This window comes from Sapajus apella, unplaced genomic scaffold, assembly GCF_009761245.1.
Source record: "Sapajus apella isolate SASKATOON/1434 unplaced genomic scaffold, GSC_monkey_1.0 scaffold96, whole genome shotgun sequence".
NCBI classification, from domain to species: domain Eukaryota; kingdom Metazoa; phylum Chordata; class Mammalia; order Primates; family Cebidae; genus Sapajus; species Sapajus apella.
In genome coordinates this window covers 7,482,083-7,509,514 of record NW_022437036.1, presented here as the reverse complement: position 1 = coordinate 7,509,514, position 27,432 = coordinate 7,482,083, and the positions used below count along the sequence as shown (strand labels likewise).

Genomic DNA, 27,432 nt, shown 5'->3' with positions numbered 1-27,432 from the left:
GAGGCGGCCCTTTTCCTCAAGGCGCTCGCAGTCCAGGGATGTGCCCGCTCAGCACCCACACAACCTGGGGTGGGATCGGGTCTAAGAGCGGTGGGTGCTCCCCGACCGTCCACGCCCTCGCTGCCCTCCCGGAGCGTGGGCGAACGATTCCGACTGTGCAGCAGAAACCCAGGCTCTCACAGGAAAGAGGAAACCCGCCAGCGCCCAGCCTCCAAGCAGCGCTCTCCATGACAACCTGCACTTGGCAACGGCTCCGCCCCGCCCACTACGTCGTGAGCAGCGTGCCTCCCCGCCCTGCTACGTGGCGACCAGCGGTTTGCGTCACTGCGGTGCGCCGGAAGTGGCTGCAGATTCCGTCAGTAATCCCGGAAGTGGCTTCTTTAGGGTTTTGCTGCTGGCTGTGACTCCTGTTCTGCGATGGGTTGCGACGGGGGAACTATCCCCAAGAGGCATGAACTGGTAAAGGGGCCCAAGAAGGTTGAGAAGGTCAGTGATGTGGGCGGGCCGTTGGGGACCTGGGGTGGTGGGAATTTGACGACCCCAGGAAACGAGAGGAGGTAAGAAGGGGGAGCCAGCGGGGTTCCAGACCTAGCTGCGCTCTTTTATTCCATTCAGAGGACTCAGAATTAACAATAGTATTAAGAGTGGACATTCCATGAGTGCTGACTGTTGCGACTCACTGGACAGTAATCTTAACGAGGTATCTCATGTAATTATCACAGTTCTGTGGTTACATACTGTCATCCTCATTTTCAGACATGGAAGTTGAGGCTCAAAAGGAGTAAGGTGCAAAGCTAGTGAATGGCAGAGCCAGCATTTAAACCCTACCTGCGGCTAGTGGCAGTAATACAAATAGCTGTTGTATACTGAACTTTGTATACCCTAATTTCATTTGCTCAGAGAAGCCTTCCCAAACTGTTCCCTTACCGTATCCTTTTATGAACTGTCTTACCACCCTGCACACTGCTGTTCGTAGTTGATTTGTGTCCGTCTTCGCTAGACGGTAAGTTCCCGATAGCAGAGACTGCACCCTTTTTTCCTTTGCTACTAGCATAGTTCCTGGCACAGTAACTATTTTGAGTAAATAAATGAGCGAAGAATCCCTAATTTTCGCAAGTAATCGAGGGAATTATGTATAATAGTTTCTTTGCTACTGACAGGGACATTGAGTCCAGGCATATTAAGGTGACTAAGATCACACAGCTGGTAGGTAGTGAAGCCAGGATTCCCATCCACTTATTTGGGATTTCAAAGTTAGCACTAGCAATTACTTTTTAATGATAGAAGGTTTGTGAAGAACCTAGTAGAGGGCCTGGCACCCGCGGGGACTTCATATATTCTGATTCGGGAGCCGGAGAGCTTGTTTTAAAAGGTAAACGCCTATGTCACTATTGTATTTGAAGCATTCCAGTGGCTTTCCATCACATTAAGAATAAAATCTCATCAGGCCCTGCCTGTCTTTGTGACCTCATCTTCTGCCCTCTCCACCTCTTTCATACTGTTCTAGCCAAACAGGCCCTGTTCTTCAACCTGGAGTATGAGTTCATTAATCTGAAATGTTCTTCACTGAAATTGTCACCTGATTAGTTTCTTTACTTCATTCAGTTCTTCACTCAAATGTCGTCTGTCCACTGTAGCTGAAACGTGCCTCATTTCCACTCGTGCCTTCTTTACAGTGCCTCCCACTCTGTTATGTATTTATTGTCTCTCTCCCATGCAGACAGGAACCTTGTGTGTCTTACCTCTGTAACCCCTACCATGTGTGTGCCACATAATAGACACTCAGTAAATATGTGTGAATCTGAGAATGAATGAACACCCAAGAGGACGAAGTGTACCCTCAGATCATACCTACATTTAAACAGGCTAATGCTGGGTAGTTGGCACTCATTTTTGCCAAAAAAGTATTCAACTCAGTTTTGTTATCTTGTGGCCAGGGCTGAAAAGGAGTAGCTTAATGAAAGGCTTGACCAGAAACAGGTGTTGGAAGAGGGTAGAAAAGGAAGAGCGATTCAAAAAAGCCAGAATGCCTAGGCAGGATGGATTTTTATTATCACTGTTCACATAACAAATGCTTATTAAGTGGTTACCCTATACATTGTTGTAGGCCCCAGGGGTATGGCAGTGAACAAGACAGAGTTTAGCCCTGGTGGAGCTTACATTTCAAAGTAATACCATGAAGTCTGCCCTGGTTCCTAACGCAGAGTACCTAAATTCCTTGTAGTTCCCTGGGTGACAGGATCATGTTTTGTTATAAGGCAATTCTTGGTGGGCTTCTGGATGGAGGCTGGTCACCAGAAATGCCAAAATTAGAAGCTTTAACTTTCAGCCCTACCTTGCCCTATCCTTCAGGGAAGAGAAGAGGAATTGGAGGTGGAGTTAATAATCCATCATGCCTGCGTACTGAGGTCTGCATAAAGATCCCTGAAGTTTAGGGTTTGGAGATCTCGTGGGTTGCCGACAACCACATCTGTATGCCAGGCGGGTTACCCCAACTCCATGGGGACAGCTCCTGCACTTGGGACCTTTCCAGACTATACCCTATGTACTCTTTTTTTTGAGACTGAGTCTTGCTCTGTTTCCCAGGCTGAAGTGCAATGGTGTGATCTCGGCTTGCTGTAACCTCCGCCTCTCGGGTTCAATTGATTCTGCTGCCTCAGCCTCCCGAGTATCTGGGACTATAGACATGTGCCACCACAGCCAGCTAATTTTTTTTGTATTTTTAGTAGAGATGGGGTTTCACTGTGTTGGCCAGGATGGTCTCAATCTCTTGACCTTGTGATCCACCTGCCTCAGCCTTCCTTCCAAAGTGCTGGGATTACAGGCATGAGCCACTGCACCCAGCCCACTATGTACTTCTTTATCTGCCTGTTTGTTTCCTTTAAAATGTATTTGTAATAAATCAGCAATGATAACTAAACTGTTTTCCTACGTCTGTGAGACACTAGCAAATTATCAAACCTGAGGGGTTGGTAGCCTTTGATTTATAGACACTTGGTCAGAAGCACAGGTGACAACTTGAATTTGTGATTAGCATCTAAAGTTGGGGTAGGGGACAGTTTTATGGGACTGAGTCCTTAACCTGTGGGATCTGAGGTCATATCCAAATAGGGGTATCAGAGTTGAGTTTAATTGTAAGACACCTGGCTGGTATCAGAGAATTGGTCAGTGTGGGGAAGATCCCATACATTTTGTCAGAAGTGTACTGGAAGTATTGAGTGTTGTGAGTGAGAGTATAGAAAAAGCACTTGTCTTTCCTGTACAGATATGTAAAAACTTAAAAGAAGAAGGACCCTAGAAAAGAAGAGCGACCGTGGTAAAAACATTTTTTTACTGTTTTCTTTTTTGGAGAGGGGGAAACTATTTTTAAAGCCCTGGATAAGGAGTAATTTGTCACTTTTCTCCCTGTCCCCAACTCTCTGAAGTGCTTTTTTAATATAACTTAATCTCTTGGTGCCTCAGTTTCCTCATCTACAAAAGTAAAAATACTAACTCAGAGTTTTTCTGAGGATTAAAAAGTTAAGTCATGGAGACTGCTTAGCATAGTGCCTGGCACACAATAGATGCGTAAGCAGTTTTAATGCACAAATTAAATTCAAGGGACCAGGTGTGTTGGTTTACACCTGTAATCTCAGCACTTTGGGAGATTGAGGCAGGAGGATCACTTGAGCCCAGCAGTTGGAGAACAGCCTGGGCAACAAGGGGAGACCGCTCTACAAAAATAAAATAAAATTACCTGGGAATAGTTGTGTTATTAATCATTTCCACCAGAAATTCCTTGAGAGTCAGACCTTCAATGAGGAATTGATAATCTTTCATGTATGAATTCTAATTATTCTTTGAATTTCCAAACGTGAGTATTCTGATAACATCTTACACCATTTTATATATTAATGTTTACTGAATTCATCATACTTTCTTCAGGAACCATAAATATCATCTTTTGTTAACAGTATTTATTAGATTACATGTAATAAGCAACCATAGTATATGATCCTTCTTTTATAGTTAGACCTCGAAGCAAGTCTTAAACTATTTTTAAATTATGTGCACAAAAATGGGACTAATAAAAATCCCTAGTCTATTTTCAGCTAGATACATGTACTTTGATAATTATCATAATCTTCTAACTGGTATTTTGTATTTTTCTAAAAACTTTTATAAGTTGTTTAGTTTTATTTCACAGCTTGAACATTGATTCTGATTTGTATATCAACAGATCAGAAGAATTAGTCAACTAAAGTTTGAAAACCTGTGTAGCAGAGATTTGGTTCAGAAACTGCTTCTATACTATACATTTAAAAATTAATCAATAATTGATGACATTCTTTTTATATTAAGAAATGATAGGAACATTGACAGTAATGCGGAGGAATTTACCAAACATTTTATTTCAAAATTTAGCCTCTGATATCATAACCACAAGATATTTTAAATCAACAGTTTCCGAGCATACTACCACAGTTTTTATCACCTCTCCATCATCTTGTGGTTTCTAGAGATTGACAGATAATATGTTTGTTTTATAGATATGGTAGTTAATGAAACACATTTAAATTGTTTTCCATTCTTTCTTCCTCAGCTCATTTCTTTTTGTCTTTCCACTGATAGTCTTTGGCAGCTCTTGAATAAATTCTACCTGTTGGCATCAGGGGGAAGAAAATTAGCCTGGAAATTTTTGTCTTTGCATAAAGACAATTATATGGCAGTTCAATTATGAATTCTAGGTGAAATAATTAGAATACTCATTGGAATGGGTTTTGGGTAACAACCAAAGAAGGGAAAAGGGTATTGTTGAGGAAATTGTCTTGATGTTAAGTATTTGCTGCAAGTCCAAAGGACCAAACAAAATATGTTTAGGGTTTCATTTTTATTTCAAAGATTCTGATTCTTACCCATATGTCATGAGTTCAGTTTGGGACATGTGGTATGTAACATGAGTGAAGAAAATAGTCGTTAAAAGGTAAAAATAAGCAGTTGAAATTTTCCATAACACTGAGCAAATATTCATCATAATTAGGATACCTACCTTTCTGGGATATTTGTAAGGTGCTGTAGTTTTTTTTAACATGCCCCTGAATCTCCTTTATTAGTTGTTCTTGATCATGTGACTTGTAATCAGGGTTCAGAACAATAAAAGCCTTTACTACCTAAAATAGATATTTGAAACACCAGGGACAGAAAAAAAAAAAAAGTAGTCCTAACTACTTGGAAGGCTGAGGGGGAGGATTGATTGAACCCAGGAGAACTGAGGCTGCAGTGAGCTGTGATTTTGCCACTGCACCCCAGCCTGGGCAACAGAACAAGACCGTGTCTCAAAAAATAAATTAATAAAATAAATTCAGTGGGATTTTTTTCTTTTTTCCTTTTCTCTTCCTATTTTCTTCCAAAAGTGCCACCCTGTTAAATTATTCAGGTTTGGCATTTTAAGAATGGGAAAGAATGGTGCAGTCTACGCACTGAAAGAAAAAGCCAGAATTGGAAGGAGTGGGACATGGAATATGACATATGTGAAAACGTCATTCGAGGGCCATGGAGGATCTCATGTCTGGATTTTCATACTATAGATAAGTTTGATGCATCCCTTAGTGAATAAACCCCAAACACTTACTTCTATTCAATTGAAAATGTTATAAAGAATTATGTAGTCTTTGTGCTAAACTTGGAAAAAAAAATGGCTGTCGTCTTCTCAGTTCTTTTTTTTTTTTTTTTTTTTTTTTGAGATGGAGTCTTGCTCTGTCGCCCAGGCTGGAGTGCAGTGGTACAATCTCACTGCAACCTCTGCTTCCAGGTTCAAGTGATTCTCCTGCCTCAGCCTCCCAAGTAACTGGGCCTACAGGTGCACGCCACCAACCCCAGCCAATCTTTGTATTTTTAGTAGACATGGGTTTTCACCATATTGGCAAGGCTGGTCTCGAACTTCTGACCTCGTGATCTACCTGGCTTGGCCTCCCAAAGTGTTGGGATTACAGGCATAAGCCACTGTGCCTGGCCTTCTCAGTTTTCAAGTCTTTAAAATCTGCTACAACTTAAGGGGCTTTCCCATTGTTAGAAATTAGGCTGGGCACGGTGGCTCACACCTGTAATCCTAGCACTTTGGGAGGCCAAGGGAGGTGGATTTCCTGAGCTCAGGAGTTTGAGACCAGCCTAGGGAACACAGTGAAACCCCGCCTTTACTAAAAATACAAAAAGTTAGCTGGGCATGACAGAGTGCGCCTGTAATCCCAGCTACTCAGGAGGCTGAGACGGGAGAATCCCTTGAAACCAGGAGGAGGAGGCTGCAGTGAGCTGAGATCACGCCATTGCACTCCAGCCTGGGTGACAGAGTAAGACTCTACCTCAAAGAAAAAAAGAAATTGATCTAACACACTTTTTTTGTTGTTGGTGGTTTTTTTTTTGTATGGCCTCCCTAATTTATTATTAAGATACAAATGTTAATATTTGTATGTGACTTGCATAAACAGTTTAATAATTTTATATAAGCTCTTTTTCTTTATGCATGTCATATTTAGGTGGGCCTTTATTTGATGTAGTATTAATTACTTGTAACTTTTAAAATCCTGAGTGAGCCAGGCACAGTTGCTCATGCCTGTAATCCCAGCACTTTGGTTGGCAAGAGGCAGATCAGTTGAGTCCAGGAGTTTGAAGGCAACATGGCAAAACCATGTCTCTACAAAATATAATAGAGAAATTAGCCAGGCGTGATGGTGTGCACCTGTAGTCCCAGCTACTCTGGAGGCTGGGGTGAGAAGATTGCTGGAGTCCGGGAGGCGGAGCTTGCAGTGAGCGAAGATTGTCACCCAGTGTACCACTGTACTCCAGCCTGGGTGACAGAGGCTGAAAAACATCTCAGAAAAACAAACATACACAAAAAACCCAACTTTCTATGTCATTATCTTTGATTTAAAAACAAAAAATCATTAGTGTGGTATTACTGAAAATACTTTAATATGTAGAATTGTTAAACATGTGTCTTTCAGAGATGAACATTAATTGAATTTTTTGTTTTTTACTAGGTTGACAAAGATGCTGAATTAGTGGCCCAATGGAACTATTGCACTCTAAGTCAGGAAATATTGAGACGACCAATAGTTGCCTGTGAACTTGGCAGGTATGGTTTTTACACTTAATCAAGATGAGTTTATTAAGTTATTTTGAAGAGAATGTTGATGTGTAAATGCAGTTTTCCATTCATCAAGTGTGAATTATCCCAAGCAAATTTGTGAGGCATAGGCTATCATTCCCTGTCTCCGAGCATAGTTCTGTATTCTTCTAGTCAGTTTGGTTTATGTAATCCCTGGTTTGAAAAGTCAGGGGCCAGGTTGGGCACAGTGGCTCACACGTGTAATCCCATCACTTTGGGAGGCTGAGGAGGAAGGGTCACTTACGTACGGGAGTTTAAGACCAGTCTGGACAACATAGTAAAACCCCACCTCTACAAAAAATAAAATTAGCCAGGTGTGGTGGCATGATCCTATAGTCGCAGCTATTGAGGAGGCTGGGCAGGAGGATCCCTTGAGTCTGGGAGGTTGAGGCTATAGTAAGCTATAATTGTACCACTGCACCCTAGCCTGTGCAAGAGTGAGACCCTGTCTCAAAAAAATGCAAACTCTGGCCACTAGAAGCTTATAAGCATAAAGTCATGCAGGAGCCATGTGAGGAACAGGTGAGAATAGCAGGGAATGGAGAATCCTGGGGAGTCCCTGTCCTGTCCAAAGTGGTAGCCACCACTCAGTTCCAGCAGTTTTTACAGTTCAAGAGTATAGGCCGGCCGGGCATGGCATGGTGGCTCATGCCTGTGATCCCAGCACTTTGGGAGGCCAAGGTGGGTGGATTACCTGAGGTCAGGAGTTCAAGACCAGCCTGGCCAACATGGGTTGGTGAAACCCCGTCTCTACTACAAATGCAAAAAAAAAATTAGGCACGGTGGCAGGCGCTTGTAATCCCAGCTGTTTGGGAAACTGAGGCAGGAGAATGGCTTGAACCTGGGAGGGGGAGGTTGCAGTGAGCCGAGATTGCGCTATTGCACTCCAGCCTGGGCAACAGAGTGAGACCCCGTCTCAAAAAAAAAAAGAGTGCAGGCCTAGTGTTTTCACACCTTCTGGTTTTAATTTTTAAAGAAAAATTGGAAATATGTACTTTTACATTAAATTTCCCAATTAAAAAAATCCTTGTTCAGGTTACATTCAGCACCTCCGACTGCCAGTTTGCCACCCTTGATTTAAACTAATTTCTGGACAGACACAATGGCTCATCCCTGTAATCCCAGCACTTAGGGAGGCTGAGATGGGCAAATCACCTGAGGTCAGAAGTTTGAGACCAGCCTGGCCAATATGGTGAAACCCTGTCTCTACTAAAAATACAAAAATTAGCCAGGCATGGTGGCTCACACCTGTAATCCTAGCTACTTGGGAGGCTGAGGCAGGAGAATTGCTCGAACCTGGGAGGCGGAGGCTGCGGTGAGCTGAGATTGCGCTGTTGCACTCCAGCCTGGGTGATAAGAGTGAAACTCTGTCTCAAGTAAATGCATAAATAATTTTCTTCTTTGTATGCTCTGGAAATAGTTGAAACAGGGTTAAATATATTTTTAATAATTCAGGGCATTTCTGTTATCAAATGTAAATGACTTTTGGATTGTGTTCAGTTTATTCTCCTCCTTTGGTTGTTTGAAAGTTGTTTGTTGAGATAATATTTTGACTAATACTTATTGTTGCAGACTTTATAACAAAGATGCCGTCATTGAGTTTCTCTTGGACAAATCTGCAGAAAAGGCTCTTGGGAAGGCAGCATCTCACATTAAAAGTATTAAGGTAATACAGGTGATTGTGAAGTTCTGTGAGGGTCTCAAAAGTGTCTGAGGTTCATTTTATAGAATTAATACACATTAAAGACCGAACTCAAAAATTTGGGATTCCAGTCCCACCCGGCTGTCTAATACATGTATGATCTTGGGAGGCCTCTTAAATCTCAAGCCACAAGTTCCACCATGCATACTTGCTACGTTATAAATCTGTTGTGATTTCACCTATGTGTTGTGTTTTCAAAATTCTCGATGTTCTGTATTAATGTTGGGAGGCATTATTTTCATTATTAAGATTCACCTACTTGGATTTTGGATTTGGAATATCCTTTTGTAGAATTAGAGAATTTTATGGATCACGGTTAAATCATATGGTTACTGTCTGGTGATTAAAGGTTCTGATCGGCAGTTAACGTTCTTTCATAAAACTGGAAAAACAAGCTTTTTAATACAGGAAGTTTCTTGACAGTATATATTTTCAAATACGGTCAGTGGAAAAAAACTCAGAAAGGTAGTAAAGAATTTGAGAACCATCAGGCTAGTCAAACCCATCATCTGTCTATAAATGACTCACTTGAGGCCACACGGCTAGGGAAGTACTGAAACCAGAACCAGATTCCCTAACTCCCAGTCTAAGGCTCTAGGTTTTTCCTTTTCTTGCTTCCTTGCTTGCTTTCCTCCCTTCCTCCCCCCTCCCTCCCTCCCTTCCTTTCTTCCTTCCTCCCTCCCTCCCTTTCTTCCTCCCTCCCTCCCTCCCTCCCTTTCTTCCTCCCTCCCTTCCTTCCTTTCTTCCTTCCTCCCTCCCTCCCTTTCTTCCTCCCTCCCTTCCTTCCTCCCTCCCTTCCTTCCTTTCTTCTCTGTCTCTCTTTCTTTCACATTATTAGGCTATTTGTTCATTCAAATTTGGGGGTTGATTACAGGATATGTTCATTTCGGGCAAATTAATAATTCTGAAATTTAGCTAATGTTAGTGCTGTAGAAATTTTTCTGATTTTAATGGTCTTTTACCTTGGGAAGAGAATTTATTCCTGACAAACCTATGGTAGTATGAATCATCTTACATCAAAAATTCAATTAACAATTCTTTTGTTCATAAGTTTTATGATTGGGGATTCACAAGCATGTGTAAGATGTGCCTCTCTCAAACCTTGTTGTGATATCAGCACATTACTCATCTGACATGAAAAATTGCAGTTATCATTGACACTAATTCATACAGTTCTATATTTAAAATGCATGTAATATTCAGTTTTATATGGTTGAATCTTTAATGGGAAAAAACTCCAAGAAATTAGAACAGTAAAGAAAAAAAGGATACAAATAAAACAATGGAAATACGTAAGATTGTCAGTACTGTCGGTTAACGGTCCACAAATACTCGGAGCAGAGAACTCAGTGAGACTTGTGCTAGCTCTTGACCAGGAAGCTGGTTGTACGAATAGTGATTTGCCTTTTGAGACACTCAGCTGCTCTCTAGAGTGTTGAAATCAATGGTCTCATTAAATAGGAAGAAATGCCTCGAATGCAGAAGTAGAGCTATTGTATCAAATTCCTTGTAAAGTTAGAAATTCTTGTCTTGGAGTATGACAGTATTTTCTAGCTAATATTGTGCCTTATCTCATTAGGCCTTGGCTTCACATTTTACTGTCTATTCAACGATTTTTTATATATGTATAATCATATATGTATAAAATTATATATACACATATAGATATATATATGTATGTGTTTTTTGTTAGTTTGTTTTGTTTTTGCTTTTTTCAACAATTACATAAATGTAGATGATCAGTAACATGGAGCAGCCTCAGAGAGGATTGATTTCATCAGCAGGGAGAGAAAGCATTCCTTTCTGGGTGGAACTGATGCAAAGCTTTCTCTTAGTGGAGTAATTTTTTTATGTGAGACAGTACTTTTCCCTACATTTGTGCAGTAGAAGTAACTTAACTAATTTACTTGCTAGTCAGTGAATTGAAAAAATCTTGTTTTCTGTTTTGTTTTCTTTTTTTTTTTTTTTGAGATGGAGTTTTGCTCTTGTTGCCCAAGCTGGAGTGCAGTGGCATAATCTCGGTTCACCGCACCTCTGCCTCCTGGGTTCAAGCGATTCTCCTGCCTCAGCCTCCCGAGTAGCTGAGATTACAGGCATGTGCCACCACTAATGTGCCCAGCTAATTTTGTATTTTTAATAGAGACAGGGTTTCTCCATGTTAGTCAGGCTGGTTTCAAACTCTCAACCTCAGGTGATCTGCCCGCCTCAGCCTTCCAAAGTCCTGGGATTACAGGCATGAGCAACCATGCTTGGCCTTGTTTTCTGTTTTCTATTTATGATTTAATATTATATCCATGTTTCTTATGCACCAGAGGAAAGTAACTATGAGGAAGAGATTTTGATGGGAAGGGCTGGAATAACAATTTGTTGACTTAGGTGGTTATTAAGGCAAAAGATGATCCATTTATCAAATGAATTGTTAAAATATTAATGGTTTTTTTTTTTTTCAGAATGTGACAGAGCTGAAGCTTTCTGATAATCCCGCCTGGGAAGGGGATAAAGGAAACACTAAAGGTGACAAGCATGATGACCTCCAGCGGGCACGTTTCATCTGCCCCGTTGTGGGCCTGGAGATGAATGGCCGACACAGGTCAGTAACAGATGCGGGACAAACTATGCGGCAGGCTGGAGAAATAATGCCGGTCTTGTTAGCAGTTGTGCCATAGCATAGCAGTCATGTGGCCTTCTTTCTGGTGTCCTCGGGTTTGGTAGCGCCTTAGAGGAAATGGTCCTCAGTCATGAGCACGTTCATTTCCCTCAGCCTTTGGTACAAGGACTTCCAACAAGACCCAGCCTTGTCTGTGGCCTTCCATTCTTGAGATAGGGAAGCAAAACCTGAAGTGAAGTGGGATTCTGAAAATGTCTCATGTGACACTTTTGAAACCTGAGTTTAATTATTAGATCATCTTTTCTTGTGGGACAGAAAGCAAAGGGCAGATGTTTCCCATCAAGCCAATTCCATTTCCTTCCAGTTGCTTTTTAATTTTTATTCTGTTTTATAGTTTTATTTTTATCTTTTTTTTTTAGTAGAGATGAGGTCTCACCTTGTTGCTCAGGCTGGTCTTGAATTCCTGGCCTCCAGTGATCCTCCTGGCTCAGCATCCCAAAGTACTGGGATTGTAGGCATAAGCCGCCACGCCCGGCCACTAATTTTTATTTTTGTAGAGATAGGATCTCCCCGTGTTGCCCAGGCTGGATTCAAACTCCTGGCCTTGTACAGTCCTCCCAAAGCACTGGGATAACACGTGGGAGCCACCGCCTCTGGGCACTAATGCTAAAAGTTGTGCAGCAGCAAACAGAGTTCTAGAACCTGTGGTTAATCAGTCAACCAGAGGCTCAAAAAATGGTAACTTGCTTTGAATTTGTAGCTAACAAATTCTCTGGCAATAGCACCAGGAATCTTATGGTTGAGATTTGTGTAGCAAATGTAAGCAACCTGTATCTTTTCCTTTTTAAAAAATGTGAAGGGTTGAATGGGTTAGTATGTGCATTTTCATAGGATGTCTCACTAAGCAAAAGCATTAAGCCTTTTACCCCACTGTTTAGAAGTACAGGCATACCTCAGAGATATTGTGGGTTCTATTCCAGACCACCCACAGTAAAACAAATATTACTGTAAAGCAAGTCAAACAAAATTTTGGTTGCTTGTAACAGTTCTCTTTAGCAGGGCATGGTGGCTCCCACCTATAATCCCAGCACTTTTGGAGGCCAAGACAGGAAGATTGCTTGAGGCTAGGAGTTTGAGACCAGCCTGGGTAACATAGTGAGACCCTGTATTTACCAAAAAAAAAAAAAATTTAACTAGCCAACCATGGCGGCATGCACCTGTAGACCTCACTACTTGGAAGGCTGAGGCAGGAGGATGACTTGAGCCCAGGAATTCAAGGCTGCAGTGAGGTATGATCATGCCATTGCAGAGCCTGGGTGACAGAGCAAGACCCTGTCTCAAAAAAAATTTTTTTTAAAGTTATGTTTATATTATGCTCTGTTCTTTTAAGTGTGCAATAACATTATATCTTAAAAAAGTACCTTTCTTAATTAAAAATTACTTTATTGCTAAAAAAAAAAGCTAACGATCATCTGAACCTTCAGTGAACCTTTCATCTTTTTGCTGATTGGAGCCTCAATGTTGCCTTGATGTCGATGGCTGCTAACTGATCAGGGTGGTGGTTGCTGAAGCTTGGGGTGGCTGTAGCAGTTTCTTATAGTAAGACAGCAATAGAGTTTGCTGCATCAATTGACTCTTTCACGAAAGATTTCTCTGTATGTAGCATGTGATGCTGTTTAATAGCATTTTACTCACAATAGACCTTTCAAAATTGTAATCAGTTCTCTCAAACCTTGCAACTGCTTTATCAATTAAGCTTATGAAGTATTTCAAATCTATCATGTCAACAATATTCACAGCATCTTTACCATGAGTAGATTCCATCTCAAGAAACCACTTCCTTTGCTTATCCATAGAAGCAACTCCTCATCCATTTGAGTGTGATCATGAGACTGAAGAAGTTCAGTCATCTTCAGGCTCTGCTTCTAACTCTAGTCTTGAACCCCTCCAAGTCATCCATGAGGGGTGGAATCAGCTTCTTCCAAACTCCTATTGATGTTGATATTCTGCCCTCCTCTCGTGAATCACAGATGTTCTTTTTTTTTTTTTTTTTTTTTTTTTGAGATGGAGTCCGGCTTTGTCGCCCAGTCTGGAGTACAGTGGCACAATCGCAGCTCACCACAACCCCCACCTCCTAGGTTCAAGCAGTTCTCCTGCCTCAGCCTCCCGAGTAGTTGGGATGACAGGTGCCCACCACCACGCCTGGCTAATTTTTTTGTATTTTTAATAGAGACAGGGTTTACCATGTTGGCCAGGCTGGTCTCAAACTCCTGACCAAAGGTGATCCGCCTGCTTCCCCCTCCCAACGTGCTGGGATTACAGGTGTGAGCCACCGCATGACCAAATCACAGATGTTCTTAATGACATCTAGAATGGTGAATTCTTTCCAGAAGGTTTTCAGTGTACTTTGCCCAGAACCATCAGAAGAATGGCAAAGGAAGGCTATGGCAGCTATAGCCTTATGAAATGTATTTTTAAATAATAAGACTTTAAAGTCAAAATTCCCCTTGATCCATGGGCTGCACCGTGGTTGTTGTATCAGCAGACATGAAAACAGCTTGAATCTCATTGTACATCTCAGTCAGCACTCTTGTGTGACTTAGGTGCATTATCAGTGAGCAGTAATATTTTGAAAGGAATCTTTTTTTGTTTTTTGAGGAGTAAGTCTTAGCATTGGGCTTAAAATATTCAGTAAGCCATGTTATAAACAGATGTACTGTCATTCAGGCTTTGTTTTTCCATTTCTAGAGCACAGGCAGAGTAGATTTAGCAACATTCTTAAAAGCCCTAGGGTTTTCAAAAGGTAAATTAACATTGGCTTCAACTGAAAGCCACCAGCCATGTTAGGCCTTAATGAGAGTGGACTTGTCCTCTGATGCTTTGAAGCTAGGCATGGACTTCTTTTTAGCTGTAGAAGTCCTAGATAGTATCTTCTTTCAATGCAAGGCTATTTTGTCTTCACTGAGTATCCGTTGTCTGGTGTAGCCATCTTTATTAACGATCTTAGCTAGATCTTCTGGAGAACTCGCTGCAGCCTCTCCATCAGCACTTGCGGCTTCCCCTTGCACTTTTGTGTTGTGAAGATGGCTTCTTTCCCTAAACCTCATGAGCCAACTTTTACTAACTTCCAGCTTTTCCCCTGCAGCTTCCTCACCTCTCAGTTTTCATAGAATTGAAGAGTTAGGGCCTTGCTCTGGATTAGGCTTTGGCTTTTAAGGAACTGTCACTCTGACCAGTTTGATCTTCTGTCCAAGCCACTAAAACTTTCTTCCTATCAGCAATACAGTTGTTTCTTACCATTCATGTGTTCACTGGAGTGGCACTTTTAATTTCCTTCAAGAACTTTTCCTTTGCATTCACAGCCTGGCTAAGAGTTTGGTTCAAGAGGCTGGCTTTCGGCCTATCTTGGCTTGGATCTGCTTTCCTCACTAAGCTTAATCATTTCTAGCTTTTGATTTAAAGTGAGAGACATGCAACTCTTCCTTTTACTTGGACCCTTAAAGGCCATTTTAGGGGTCTTAATTGATCTAATTTCAATATTGTTGTGTCGCAGGGAATAGGGAGAGCTGAGAAGGAGAGAGATGGGGGAATGACCAGTTCATGGAGCAGTCAGAACACACGCATCTGTCAGTTGAGTTCACCATCTTATATGGGTGTGGTTTCTGGCACCCCAAAACAATTATAAAAGTAACATCCAACGTCACGGAGCACAGATCACCATAGCAGATACAGTAATCATGGAAACATTTGAAATATTTGAGAATCACCAAACTGTGACACAGAGACATGATGTGAACACATGCTGCTGGGCTGGATGCAGGACGGCCGTGAGCCTGCCGTCTGCAAAATAATCACGGTATCTGCAAAGTACAGTAAAACAAGGTGTGCTTGTATCCTCAGTAGCTGGTAGTCCAGACTGCCCTCTGAAATCTTCTGTCAAACACACGACATATTGAAAGGTAGCGTTTTTTACTACTTTCATTCAGGAAGGGCCTGGGGCAAAGCATCTTGAGTAAGTAGAAATGGTTTCATTGAGCTTTATAAACAAGTATTTAATCTTGAGCATTCTGGCACATTGGTGTCCTGTTTATTTAATAGGTGTACGTGAACACCCTCTCGGTGTGCCAGGCAGTGTTGCATGTGGCAGACTGCACCCGGGAAGTGAACTGTCCTGTTCTGAAACAGAACAACTGGGGGCTTCATGGATTTGGATTAGGGCTTTCATGGATTAGGGACCAAGGACCTTTTGCTTTTAAATATTACACTCTTCTTCAAATAATCTGAATTCAAACCACTTAGGGCTCTCTTTTAAACTACCATTGGGGTCAAGCAGGGACATGTTTGGGGAACCAGACTCATTTACCTAACCATGTCCAACTTCTGTGTGTGTGTGTGTACACACGCACGTATATATATATATACACACACACATTAATTGAGTTCACCATCTTATATGGGTGTAGGTGTGTGGCTGTACACACACATATATATATGTTTGTATTTGAGGTGAATGTCACATAAAATTGGTTAAAGTATGTGTTCAGTGGCATTTAGTACATTCACAGTGTTGTACAGTCACCACCTCTGTCTGGTTCCAAAACATTTTTATGACCCCAAAAGAAAACCCCATGCCCATGAAATAGTTACTCCCCATTGCCAGGCTGTTTCTGTCTCAGTGCGTTTCCCTCTTCTGGATATTTCACATACATAGAATCATACAATATGTAACCTTTCGTTTTTGACTTTCCACTTCTTTTTAAGAAAACTGGAGCTCACCTCAGAAGAGGAACTTAGCAGAAATGAGCTCCACAGCGGGGTCTCGAGTTAGAGTTCCCTGCTGCCTGTTGCTCTGCTTGTGGCTTCCCCTGTTGTTTTTCCTTTGATTTGCTGGTCAGTCTCTTCTCCTTTTTCTCTTACCCAATGTATTGAGCTTTACTAATTTTGACTTTGTCCATCTTTTATTGATAAGAGCTTCCACACTTGAAACTGATTATTGGATTAGTTTGTATGTGGTCATCTCTTGATATATGTGGGAGATTGGTTCCAGGAACCCCTGTGGATACCAAAATCTATAGATGCTCAGGTCTCTGATATAAAATGGCACAGTATTTGCTTATAACCTGCACACATCCTCCTGTGTACTTTAAACCAACTCTAGGTTACTTATGTTGCCTATTACAATGTATTGGGGCACTCTTGGCCTCAGGTGATTCTCCCACCTTGGCCTCCCAGAGCACTGGAATTTGTAAGTGTGAGCCACTGTGCCCAACCCCAATCTCTTGGATTACTGCCTGATAGGTAAAAAATATGATGGGTCATGGTTTTAAAAGACATTTCTTTTAACATTTGAGGTTAAGAATCCTTTGGTCTTTATATATTTTGTGTATGAACTGCATGTTAATCCTCTTTGTCCATTTTTCTATTATATTGTTGACTGTTACTGAGACCCTTTTGAATATTCATAAAATAAGCTCTGAATCTTATATTTATTGAAAACAGTTCCTCCCTGAGTTCCTCTTCTTTTGACTTTTTATGTTTGTGGTGTCAGTTTCAGTCTTTTTTTTTTTTTTTTGATATAACTGATTTTTTTCTTTCTTTTTCTTTCTGGCCCTTTTCTATGAGAATGTACTGGTTTTTTTAATGGAGTGAAGTGTAACTGTTTTAACCTTTGTGGTTCTTGGGTAAATGGGAATTGATTATGTGATGAATGTAGTCATACCCCCGTTGGGTTATTTCTCCAGGTTCTGCTTCCTTCGGTGCTGTGGCTGTGTGTTTTCTGAGAGAGCCTTGAAAGAGATAAAAGCGGAAGTTTGCCACACGGTGAGTTCTTGACAAGTACCGTTTGTTCCTTCTCCGTAGCTGAGGAAGTCAGCTGGTTTAGGGTCCTTTCCCTCTGTTTGTCTTTCTGAAACTCAGCTCTCATGAGTTGCTTTTCTGCTTCCACGGTTCTTGGTTGCTGGGAGTACAGACTCCAGCCTCTTGTTACCTGACCACAGCCTGCCAGTCCAGGTCAGACCACATGACAGCCATATCCTGCACATGCTGCTGCCTCAGTTTCCCCTAGTGGGCCTGCTGTCCTGAAGGGCCTGTTCCCCTGTGAGCCCCAGTTCCATAGTTCTTTCTTCTGTAACTCCCTGGTGCTAAACCTCCTTCCACATTCCCCAAGCACCTTGTTATCTCACTCCTCCCATCGTAATGCAATTGTGTGTGTATGTGTCTGTTTCCCTACCAGACTTAGTTTTTGAGGATGGGAAACAAGGCTTGTTCATCTCTTTATCCCTAGGCCTTATTCTCTCCAGGGCGTGTAGAATGTCCCCAGTAAATGCTTGCATGGTGGCGAGTAACTAGGCGTGAGAGCCAGCCTCAGCCCACGTGGAGGAAATACTGATGGCTTTATTTTAATGGCGTTGTGCTGAAGCCACAATGTTTGTGTCGTTGATGTACCGCTAGCCTGCTGCTTCGTTTAATGTCACGGATGCCAGCAACTTCTGACTGTGTTTCGTGTGTATCAACCCTGTTTGTATTTCATTCCCTATGTTGTTGCTCCCTGTTGTGAAAGCCTGCAGCTTTCATTGAGTGATGGTTGGGCGAGGCACTGATACGTGGGATAGCAAGCTGAATAAGATCCGTGAAGGCCCTTGCCCCCTGCATCCCACATTCTAATTGAAGAGAGAGACACTCAGATAGATGAGCAAGGCAGAATCGATTGTGACTGACGCCGGGAAGGAAACGCATGAGACAGTGTGACGGAGGGAGAGAGGCAGGTGTAGTGGTGGTCGGCAAAGGCATCTCAGGAGGTTTGGGCTCAGAGCAGAAGGGCACAAGGGAGCCAGCCATGCACAGCCTGAGTGGCAGCCTCTTAGGCAGCAGGAACAGAATGTGCAAAAGCTCAGAAGTGACAGAGGACTTTTCGAGTTTAGGGAACAGAAAGTGTGGTGAGAGTGGAGGGCCAGTGAGGGGAGTAGATGAGATTAAAGAGTTAGGCAGGGGTCATCGTCTCATGCAGGTTCTGGAGGGCCACATTGGGGCTTAGGGATTTCATTCTAAGAACGTCAGGAAGCCAGAAGGCAGCTTTAAGCCAGATGGGATGTGCATTAGTTTTTAAGGGACTATTCTAAAAATCCTAGACATGGAGGAGGACACTGGGCGGCCCTGGTTACCCAGGCCCAGAGGCAGGCAGAGGTGAGTGGGAAAGAGGTCAGTGGGGGTGGTGAGTTGTGTCATGTTTGGGGTGACTATGAATAAAGCCTTCATAGAATGAGGAGTCTGTCTTATTAAGCTTTCTTGTAAGAAAAGAAATTCAAAGAAGACATTTGGGAATTGGTTGATAGCATTCCACCAGAAGTATTGATCATGTCTCCTGTATTAAGATGATGGCATAGATTCCAAGGGAAAATAAGATTTGGATGACATGGTTCCTGTGCTTAAGGAGATTTCAGTCCTGCAGGAACTGTGCATTATGTGAAGTGTCACGCTTTTGAGACATCATTAGTTTGCTTTTTGAGGCCAGGTACCAAATGGATGGTAAAAATATTGGCATTAATGTGCCAGAGAACTTTCTTTTGTCTGCTGGTGAGAAATGGTGGGAGGGGCATTTGTTCTGGGCCTCAAAGGAAGAGCGTGGTTATTGGTTGGACTCCCAGGGATGGACAGATGGCTGGTGGTTGCCGTGCAGCTCTGGGGAGGTACATAGTCAGGCACTGGGTATCTCTGTAAGATGTTGTGTAACACCTCTCTTAACTGCCTAAATGAGTAGATCTTAAGCTCAGAGCTTTGGCAGGCAGGATCTAGCAAAATTGTTTGGCATTCTCTGCATTTTTATGGTAACTTTATGGCAAAGAGTACTGTTTTTCTATATTTGTCCTAGGAATATAAAGTTAACTGTTAGGTCGGGCATGGTAGCTCATGCCTGTAATCCCAGCACTTTGGGAGGCTGAGGTGAGTGGATCACCTGAGGTCAGGAGTTCAAGATCAGCCTGGCCAACATAGTGAAACCCTGTCTCTCCTAAAAATACAAAATTTAGCTGGGTGTGGTGGTGCATGCCTGTAGTCCCAGCTGTAGGGGAGGCTGAGGCAGGCAGGAGAATTGCTTGAACCCGGGAGGCAGAGGTTACAGTGAGCTGAGATCACGCCACTGTACTCCAGCCTGGGTGACAGAGTAAGACTCCATTGCAAAAAAAAAAAAAAAAGGAAAGTTAATGGATAAAATTAAGTAGAAATAACTGGTATATTTAAATAAAAATATTAAGATATTGACAGTACAGTTGGGAGGGGAATGGGAATGGCTGAAGTTTGCAAAACACTGTTGTAAGTGCTGCAGGGACTGCGATTGGTTAATGGGGGGAAGAGGAGGAGCAGCAGCATTGGTGAGGTGGAAGCAGCCAGGCAGCCATACTGAGATGAACAGCAGGTGTGATCAAGGCCTAGTCCTGTCAGGACTGTGGGCAGGGTGGAGGCAGTACGGGAGCAGGGAGAGAGGCTGAGGTGTGAGTTGGCGTGGCTTGGGGAAACTTTCAGATGCCAGATGGAAAAGCAGGAGTTCTAGTTCTTAAGAGTTCTCAGAATCATTCTAATGGGTAACCAGGTTTGGGGGCCCTACTGATCTAAAGCAATCCAATTTTTTTCTTATGCCCATAATAGTATCCATCTCTTAGATGGGTGCACAGTTTGCGTTGGTTGGCCTAAAACATCTGTACTAGTAACCATGAGGACACATGCGCAGTAAAACTACTGTCTGCAGAGCTGCACAAAGAAGTTGATCTTTTCCATGGAAATACAGCATCACAGGGGAACTCAGATTATATTGTTGGTGCTTGGGAAATTATACTGAAAGCTAGTAAGCTGTTGACAGTCTGTACCTTGGGCACTTCAGGGGAAGGGAAGGAGGCAGGAGGAAAGAGGAACAGAGCCACGTCAGGATTGCATAAGGGACAGCAGAGACCAGATGATGAACAAGAGCGTAGGCTCCTCCCAGCTCCTCGTGGAGGCCACCTTGGCTGTTTTGACCTTCTGCAGTTATGACAGGACACTGGTTGAAATTCAGGAACACCTCAGGAAGTTGTCTTAAAAATAAATCTGTTGCCAAGAGAGAATGAATGAGAAAATGAGGAAATGCAGCTGGGAAAGTGCTTTGGGATCCTCAGTGTGTGGACCTGTGCAGGATGGACAGAGAGAAAAGACTGAGCAAGAGTTTGACAGCAGGAATGAGCCAGGATCCTGTGTGGGAGGCATGGCAAAGGAGGGGAGCTCAGCTGCCAGGGGTTCCTCCAGCAGGAGGGAAGCTTCACACATGCCCTGCGTTCAAACGTGCACACTTTAACAGAGAGGAGGATGGTGTTAGACACACTTGCAAGTATACCCAGGAAGTCTGCTGGAAAGAATATAAATATAGGAAGGTAGGAAATGAAGCTGAGACAGTCATTCGCAAACCAGGTTGCACTTTAGAATCACCAGCCACAGTGGCTTATTCAGTTCCCATTTGCCATCTCAGATTGAAGATGAAGGCTCAGAAAAGCCTTCTAGGTTGGTGTAGAGCCCCATGGAGTTCTAGTTCTTAAGGATTCTCAGAATCATTCTAATGGTTAACCAGGTTTTGGGGCCCTACTGATCTAAAGCAATCCAATTTTTTTCTTATGCCCATAATAGTACCCATCTCTTAGATGGGTGCACAGTTTGCATTGGTTGGCCGAAAACATCCATACTAGTAACCATGAGGACACATGCGCAGTAAAACTACTGTCTGCAGAGCTGCACAGAGAAGTTGATTCTTTTCCATGGAAATACAGCATCACAGGGGAACTCAGATTATATTGTTGGTGCTTGGGAAATTATACTGAAAGCTAGTAAGCTGTTGACAGTCTGTACCTTGGGCACTTCAGGGGAAGGGAAGGAGGCAGGAGGAAAGAGGAACAGAGCCACGTCAGGATTGCACAAGGGACAGCAGAGACCAGGTGATGAGGAAGAGTGTAGGCTCCTCCTGGCGCCTCGTGAAGGCCACCTTGGCTGTTGCGACCTTCTGCAGTTATGACAGGACACTGGCTGAAATTCAGGTATACCTCAGGAAATTGTCTTAAAAATAAATCTGTTGCCAACAGAGAATGGATGAGAAAATGAATGCTTTTTACTTGTATACTGTACATAAAAGTTGCCTTTGGAGAGCTGTGTTGAATACTCTGCTAGTTTGCTGGGGCTGCCGTAATCAAGTACCCAAGATGACTTACCAGAAATTCATTGTCTTATAGTCCTGGAGACTAAAGTCCAAAATCAAGGTGTCATCAGTGTTAGTTTCTTCTAAGGCAGGGCTCTATGCCAGGCCTCTCCTTGGCTTATAGGCGGCCTTCTCCCTCTTCACATCATCTTCCCTTTGTCATGTCTGTCTTTGTATCCAGATTTTCCCTTACTAGGACACCAGTCCTAATACTGGATTAGGGCCCACTTTAGTGATGTCATCTTAACTAATTACATCTGCAGTGTCCATGTTTCCTGATAACATGACATTTTGTGGTACTAGGGCTTGGATCTCAACATAACAATTTTGCAGGGGGACATGATTCAACCTGTAATACACACTTTAAAAAAATCATAGGGCGTGGGGCCAGGTGCGGTGGTTCATGGCTGTGCGCTCAACACTTTGGGAGGCTGAAGTGGGTGGATCACTTGAGGTCAGGAGTTCAAGACCAGCCTGGCCAACATGGTGAAACCCCGTCTCTACTAAAAATACAAAAATTAGCTGGGCATGGTGGCATGCACCTATAGTCTTAGCTACTGAGGCGGGAGAATCACTTGAACCCAGGATATGGAGGTTGTAGTGAGCCAAGATCATGCCACTGCACTTCAGCCTAGATAACAGCAAGACTCTCTCAAAAAAAAAAAGAAAAAAAAAAAAACAGTATGGACAGTCAGTGGCACATTCGAGTGGGAATCATTCATTTATGCAGGCAACCTTAGACTGGTCTGTGCTGCTATAACCGAATACCCAAGACTGGGTAATTTATGAAGAACAGAAATTTATTTCCTCACAACTCCAAAGGCTGAGAAGTCCAAGATCAAGGCACCAGCATCTGGTGTGAGCCTTTCTGCTGGGCTGTAACATGATGGAATGCATCACATGGAGAAGGGAGGGAGGAAGAGAGGGGAGAGAGAGAACAAGAGCAAGAGTGAGCCCACCTTGTCCTTTAATAAGGACCCCACTCCCACATCCATCCCATTCATGCAGGCAGCGTCCCCATGACCCTAACTCCTCCCATGAAGCCTCGCCTCCCAACACGGATTAGGGCTCAAGTTTCCAACAAATGAACTTTAAGGAACACATCCAAACCATTGCACAACCAGTACAACAGTTTGGGCTCACACACCGGCTCTGGCCTTGGGAATATCACTTCACCTCTTTGACCCTTCTATTATGTAAAAAGAAGGAATATAGTAAATTTTCAAATGCTTTTTATTTAGATCCAAAATTCTAAACAATAACATTTTAAAATGAGGAAATAAATGGTGAATTCATATACTTTTATCAAGACTCAAATTCTAATTTCTAATTTCTAAAGCTTAATAATACTAAGTACAGGTTGAATGTTCCTTATCTGAAATGCTTGGGACCAGAAGTGTTTTAAATTTCATATTTTTTTGGATTTTGGAATAGTTATATAAACATAATGAGGTGTCTTGGGGATAGGGCCCAAGTCTAAATTCATTTAAATTTTATATACACCTTAATTTTATACAATATATTTAATGATTTTATACATTAATCAGAGTTTTGACTGTGACCTATCACATGAGATCAGGTGTGGAATTTCCCATTTGTGACGCCATGTTAGCACTCAGAATGTTTTAGATTTTGAAGCATTTCAGATTTCATATTTTCTGATAAGGAATTTTTAACCTGTGTTTTGGTCAGGGTTGGCTAACTGCTGTAACAAACAACCCCAAACTTCGAGCAGCTAATCCAGTGGGCAGCCTTCTTCCAAAGGTAAAGATTCAGGCCGCTGCTGTCTTGTAGCTCTGACCTCTTGTTTTGGGAACATGCTCCCATCAGAAAGAGACGAGAACATCTCTTTTAGGAGGTTGCTATGGACCAGGCCTGGAAGGGATGCGTGTTGCTTACACTCACATTGTATCAGCCAGAACGCAGTCATATGGCCACAGCTGCAAGGTAACCTGGGAAATGTAGTCTGGCCGGATGCCCAGGAAGAAGAGATGAACACTACCTATTTCAGCCAAACTCTGCCAAAAAGAAAAGTGATGGTGCAGTTTCAGGAACTGTAGTGCATCACAAAAATGTGAATGAAGAGAGATAAAGCCACAGTGTCAAAGTCTAAAACAAGTATTTTCACTTTTTAGGTAATGTCTAACATTTAGAGAAACCAGTGTCGTAAGAATGTCAGGAACCTCAGTGGTATTGAGGGTATACATTTTCTCCACTTTTCAGGCTGTAGTTTCACCAACAGTTGGCTTTTCAGTTCACTGGAAGAGACTTGAGAGCTTGAAATGGCATTGGTGCCATGTTCTAAAACACAGGGTGTGCACATTGGTTTCAGTAAACAGGGTCCAAAGAGATGTAGTTGCTAGGTGTTTTTGTGTTTACTATAAACAAATCACTAGCCAAAAAATTAATTGTATTCCCTACTGTGCTCTGCACTTCTTGTAATAAGAAGAAACACATTGGAATAATTACAGGCTGCAAAACAAATGATGGGCTTGCTACTCAAAGCATGACCCATGGGCCTGCAATATTGTCATCATCTGACAGGTTTTTAATTTTTTTTTTTTTTTTTTTTTGAGGTGAAGTTTCTCTCGTTACCCAGGCTGGAGTGCAATGGCGCGATCTCGGCTCACCGCAACCTCCGCCTCCTGGGTGCAGGCAATTCCCCTGCCTCAGCCTCCTGAGTAGCTGGGATTACAGGCACGCACCACCATGCCCAGCTGATTTTTTGTATTTTTAGTAGAGACGGGGTTTCACCATGTTGACCAGGATGGTCTTGATCTCTTGACCTCATGATCCACCCGCCTCGGCCTCCCAAAGTGCTGGGATTACAGGCGTGAGCCACTAATTTATTTTTTAAGAAATGCCCACTCTTGGTCAGGCACAATGGCCAACATCTATAATCCCAGCTTTTTAGGAGCTGAGGTGGGAGCATCACTTGAGGCCAGGGGTTCAAGACCAGCCTGGGCAACATAGGGAAACCCTGTTTCTACAACAGATTTTAAAATTTGTTCAGGACATGACTTCATTACAGCATTTAAACCTGTTGGGGGGCAGGTGTTTGTTTTAATTTGTGCTGCTTTGTGTGAGGTAAGGTGGTGTAGCTACCTGGGACTCAGCAGTGATACTGCAGAGTGTAGTTGCCTGGTCCAAATCCCATCCTCACCTTCCCAGCTGTGTGATCCCAGGAACATCCCATCGTCTCCCTGTGTCTCGATTTCCTCCTCCATTAAAAATGTCAGGCATCCCAGCACTTTGGGAGGCCGAGGCGGGTGAATCATGAGGTCAAGAGATCGAGACCATCCTGGTCAACATGGTGAAACCCCGTCTCTACTAAAAATACAAAAAATCAGCTGGGCATGGTGGTGCGTGCCTGTAATCTCAGCTACTCAGGAGGCTGAGGCAGGAGAATTGCCTGAACCCAGGAGGCGGAGGTTGCGGTGAGTCGAGATCGCGCCATTGCACTCCAGCCTGAGTAACATGAGTGAAACTCCATCTCAAAAAAAAAAAAAAAAAAAAAAAAATGTCAGGCATTTTTCTGAGTGCTTCTCCCCCAGGAGCACCCACGCCCTCCTAACAGTGCTGGTGGGCAGATGCTCTCACAAGGCCCCCTCCACAGTATGTGACTGGGTGTACCGTGGGTTGATACTGGAATGAAGTGAAGGCAGGCTTGTGCTTTAAGTAACTTGAATGATATAAGCTTTTTTATTGTTCCTTTAGTGGGGTTTACATTCAGTTGCTATTGAGTTATAAAATACCAGGGACATAATCGTGGCTGATCTGAGCTTTCTGAATGAACAGCCCGTCAGCGCGTAGCCAGCTATTGCCTTTGGGAGCGCCTTGTTTGCCTGTAAAAATGTGTAGGAAGGCAGTGGTGTGCTGTCATGGGCTCCTGTGTTGTTTTTGAAAGTCTCAATATTTTCCATATGTGCTTTTCTTGGATTAGATATCCAAGAGAAAGAAATGTTTGTTTAAACAAAGGTGTTAATTTTCTGTGGTTCTTTGATGTTTGATTTGTGGGATCTGCCTTCCAAATTCCTTTCCCCTCTGGCTAGCGATATGTTTTCCCAGGGCTATCTCATTGACACACGGTGATTTGACTTCATTTCTATGCGTGGGAAGCTTCCACGTACTGAGGTGCTTACACTTTGCATTGGAATTACGTTTCTTTAATTTCCTTTCCTCTGCTTCCAGTGTTCTCTTTTTTAAATCCCTTTTTGAAATCTCTTGTATGTTGTGCCGTTTAATAGTCATGCATTTCAGTTTCATATGATGCCGTATGAACTCTTGTTAGAGAAGGACTATATATAAAATTCCCTACAGCAGCAGCAGCAACAAAAAGTCATGGACTTTGTAAGGGAGGAGACCTAGATCTGTTATAGAGATAATTAAGACCATTCATGTCTCAGATCTGTGCTGTTCAGCATGGTGCCAGTAGCCACATGTGCCTATTTAAAGGTAATTTAATTTTAGAAAATTAAATAAAAATTAAGATTCACTTTTGTAGTTGCACTAGCCACATTTCTAATGCCCAGGAGCCCCCGTGGCTGTGGCAAGCGCTGGACAGCTTGGCTGTGGAATGCGTCCGCCCCACAGAAGGTGCTAGGAGACGATAGGTCACGTCAAGACCGCAGACACTTAGGGCACCCTTTTTAACCAGGTGTGTTTTCTACTGCAGATGAGTTCTATTTCACCTGAAGAAATGTTTCACCTAAAGACGAATACTGCTCAGTGTCTGTCTGGGACTGCCAGAACAGAGTTACGTTGTTTGCAGCCAGTGAGGACTGTTTCAGATAAGCATTTCATTTTCACTGATAGTTTGTTCTTTCTTAATATCTGGGTCTTCAAAACAGGCTGTGTCATTCTTACTCTAGCTTGAGCCTGGATCCAAGTGTTTGGAGAATTTGTGTTTTCAGCAGCTTTCTACTGAAGCCCTGGCCTTCTAAGTGCGTTGCTGTGTCACCAGTGGTGGCCTGAGTTTTTTGTCTTGTGATTTCTTTCCCACAGCTGTAAAAGTGGCCTGTAATCAATAGTAAAGCCTTGTCAACAGCATGCTTCTGTATTCATTTAAGGAATAATTTGTATCTAGGAATGATTTTCCCACTTTCTTTGGTTCGACCTTCTCCTGTTTCAAGTCAACAAGTAAGAACGCAGACACTCCCTAGCGGTGCAGTCTCATACTGAAATGACTCTGCTGTTGGAAATGCCAGTGTGGCTCTATAGGAACTTCTGCCTGCCTGAGCGCCTGACGTCTGTGCCACCGCTCTAAGCAGGTAACCACAAGTGGGTCTGTCGAGAGTTCGAATTTGTTGGCAAACAGAGAAGGCGACTGAATGAGCCACGGCAGGTCTCCTGGTCCGTATACGCAGATGTCTTCGACGTAGTGGCCTGCAGAAAGAAACAAAAACCTAGCTGCCTTTGTCTTCTCACCCATTCTGCGTGCACAGAAAGTGGCTTTGTCCATTGCCATGTGTGAGCCTCAGCTTCACCACAATTCACATCAAACAGCATTCCATGATTGCTTTGACAGGGGCTTTTATGTTGAATTTTGAGCTTAAGGTGGAAAGGGATGCCTTCATTTTTTTTTTTTAGTGATTTCTAAAATCTTTGTTAGTCAATACGTTAGGTGAATACCATGAAATTTCAGCTCATCATGGGCACAACGGAGATGAGTTAGCACTCATCTGTCTGATAAAATCTCAATTCTGATAGATCCTAAGTTCCATGAACTTGTAAGTTTTTCATTGGTTGTAAGGAGTTCATAAGAATGTTAT

The 27,432-nt window shown here is 42.7% G+C and overlaps 2 protein-coding genes, 1 long non-coding RNA gene and 1 other non-coding gene across 4 annotated transcripts in view; 2 read left to right on the top strand and 2 right to left on the bottom strand.

Moving 5' to 3' along the window:
• The first annotated feature begins 310 nt into the window (after positions 1–310).
• The window catches only part of RTF2 (replication termination factor 2), a 54,127-nt gene continuing 27,005 nt past the window's right edge, over positions 311–27,432 (top strand). Inside the window, exons 1-5 of the mRNA XM_032257218.1 lie at positions 311–486; positions 7,017–7,111; positions 8,717–8,810; positions 11,297–11,436; positions 17,196–17,274. Of these exons, the coding sequence (XP_032113109.1) occupies positions 418–486; positions 7,017–7,111; positions 8,717–8,810; positions 11,297–11,436; positions 17,196–17,274 (477 nt within the window). The 5' untranslated portion in view covers positions 311–417. The remainder of the gene's footprint in view (positions 487–7,016; positions 7,112–8,716; positions 8,811–11,296; positions 11,437–17,195; positions 17,275–27,432) is intronic.
• LOC116535815 lies at positions 3,940–5,236 on the bottom strand. Its single transcript, XR_004262358.1, has 2 exons — positions 5,030–5,236; positions 3,940–4,639 (listed from the first exon to the last, which is right to left on the bottom strand). It is a non-coding gene; the product is annotated as an uncharacterized LOC116535815 (long non-coding RNA).
• On the top strand, positions 9,881–9,981 carry LOC116535827. Its single transcript, XR_004262362.1, has one exon. It is a non-coding gene; the product is annotated as a small nucleolar RNA U13 (small nucleolar RNA).
• LOC116535812 (beta-1,3-galactosyl-O-glycosyl-glycoprotein beta-1,6-N-acetylglucosaminyltransferase 7) overlaps positions 26,605–27,432 on the bottom strand; it is a 7,342-nt gene continuing 6,514 nt past the window's right edge. The window contains exon 3 of the mRNA XM_032257217.1: positions 26,605–27,046. Coding sequence (XP_032113108.1) covers positions 26,820–27,046 — 227 coding nt within the window. The 3' untranslated portion in view covers positions 26,605–26,819. The remainder of the gene's footprint in view (positions 27,047–27,432) is intronic.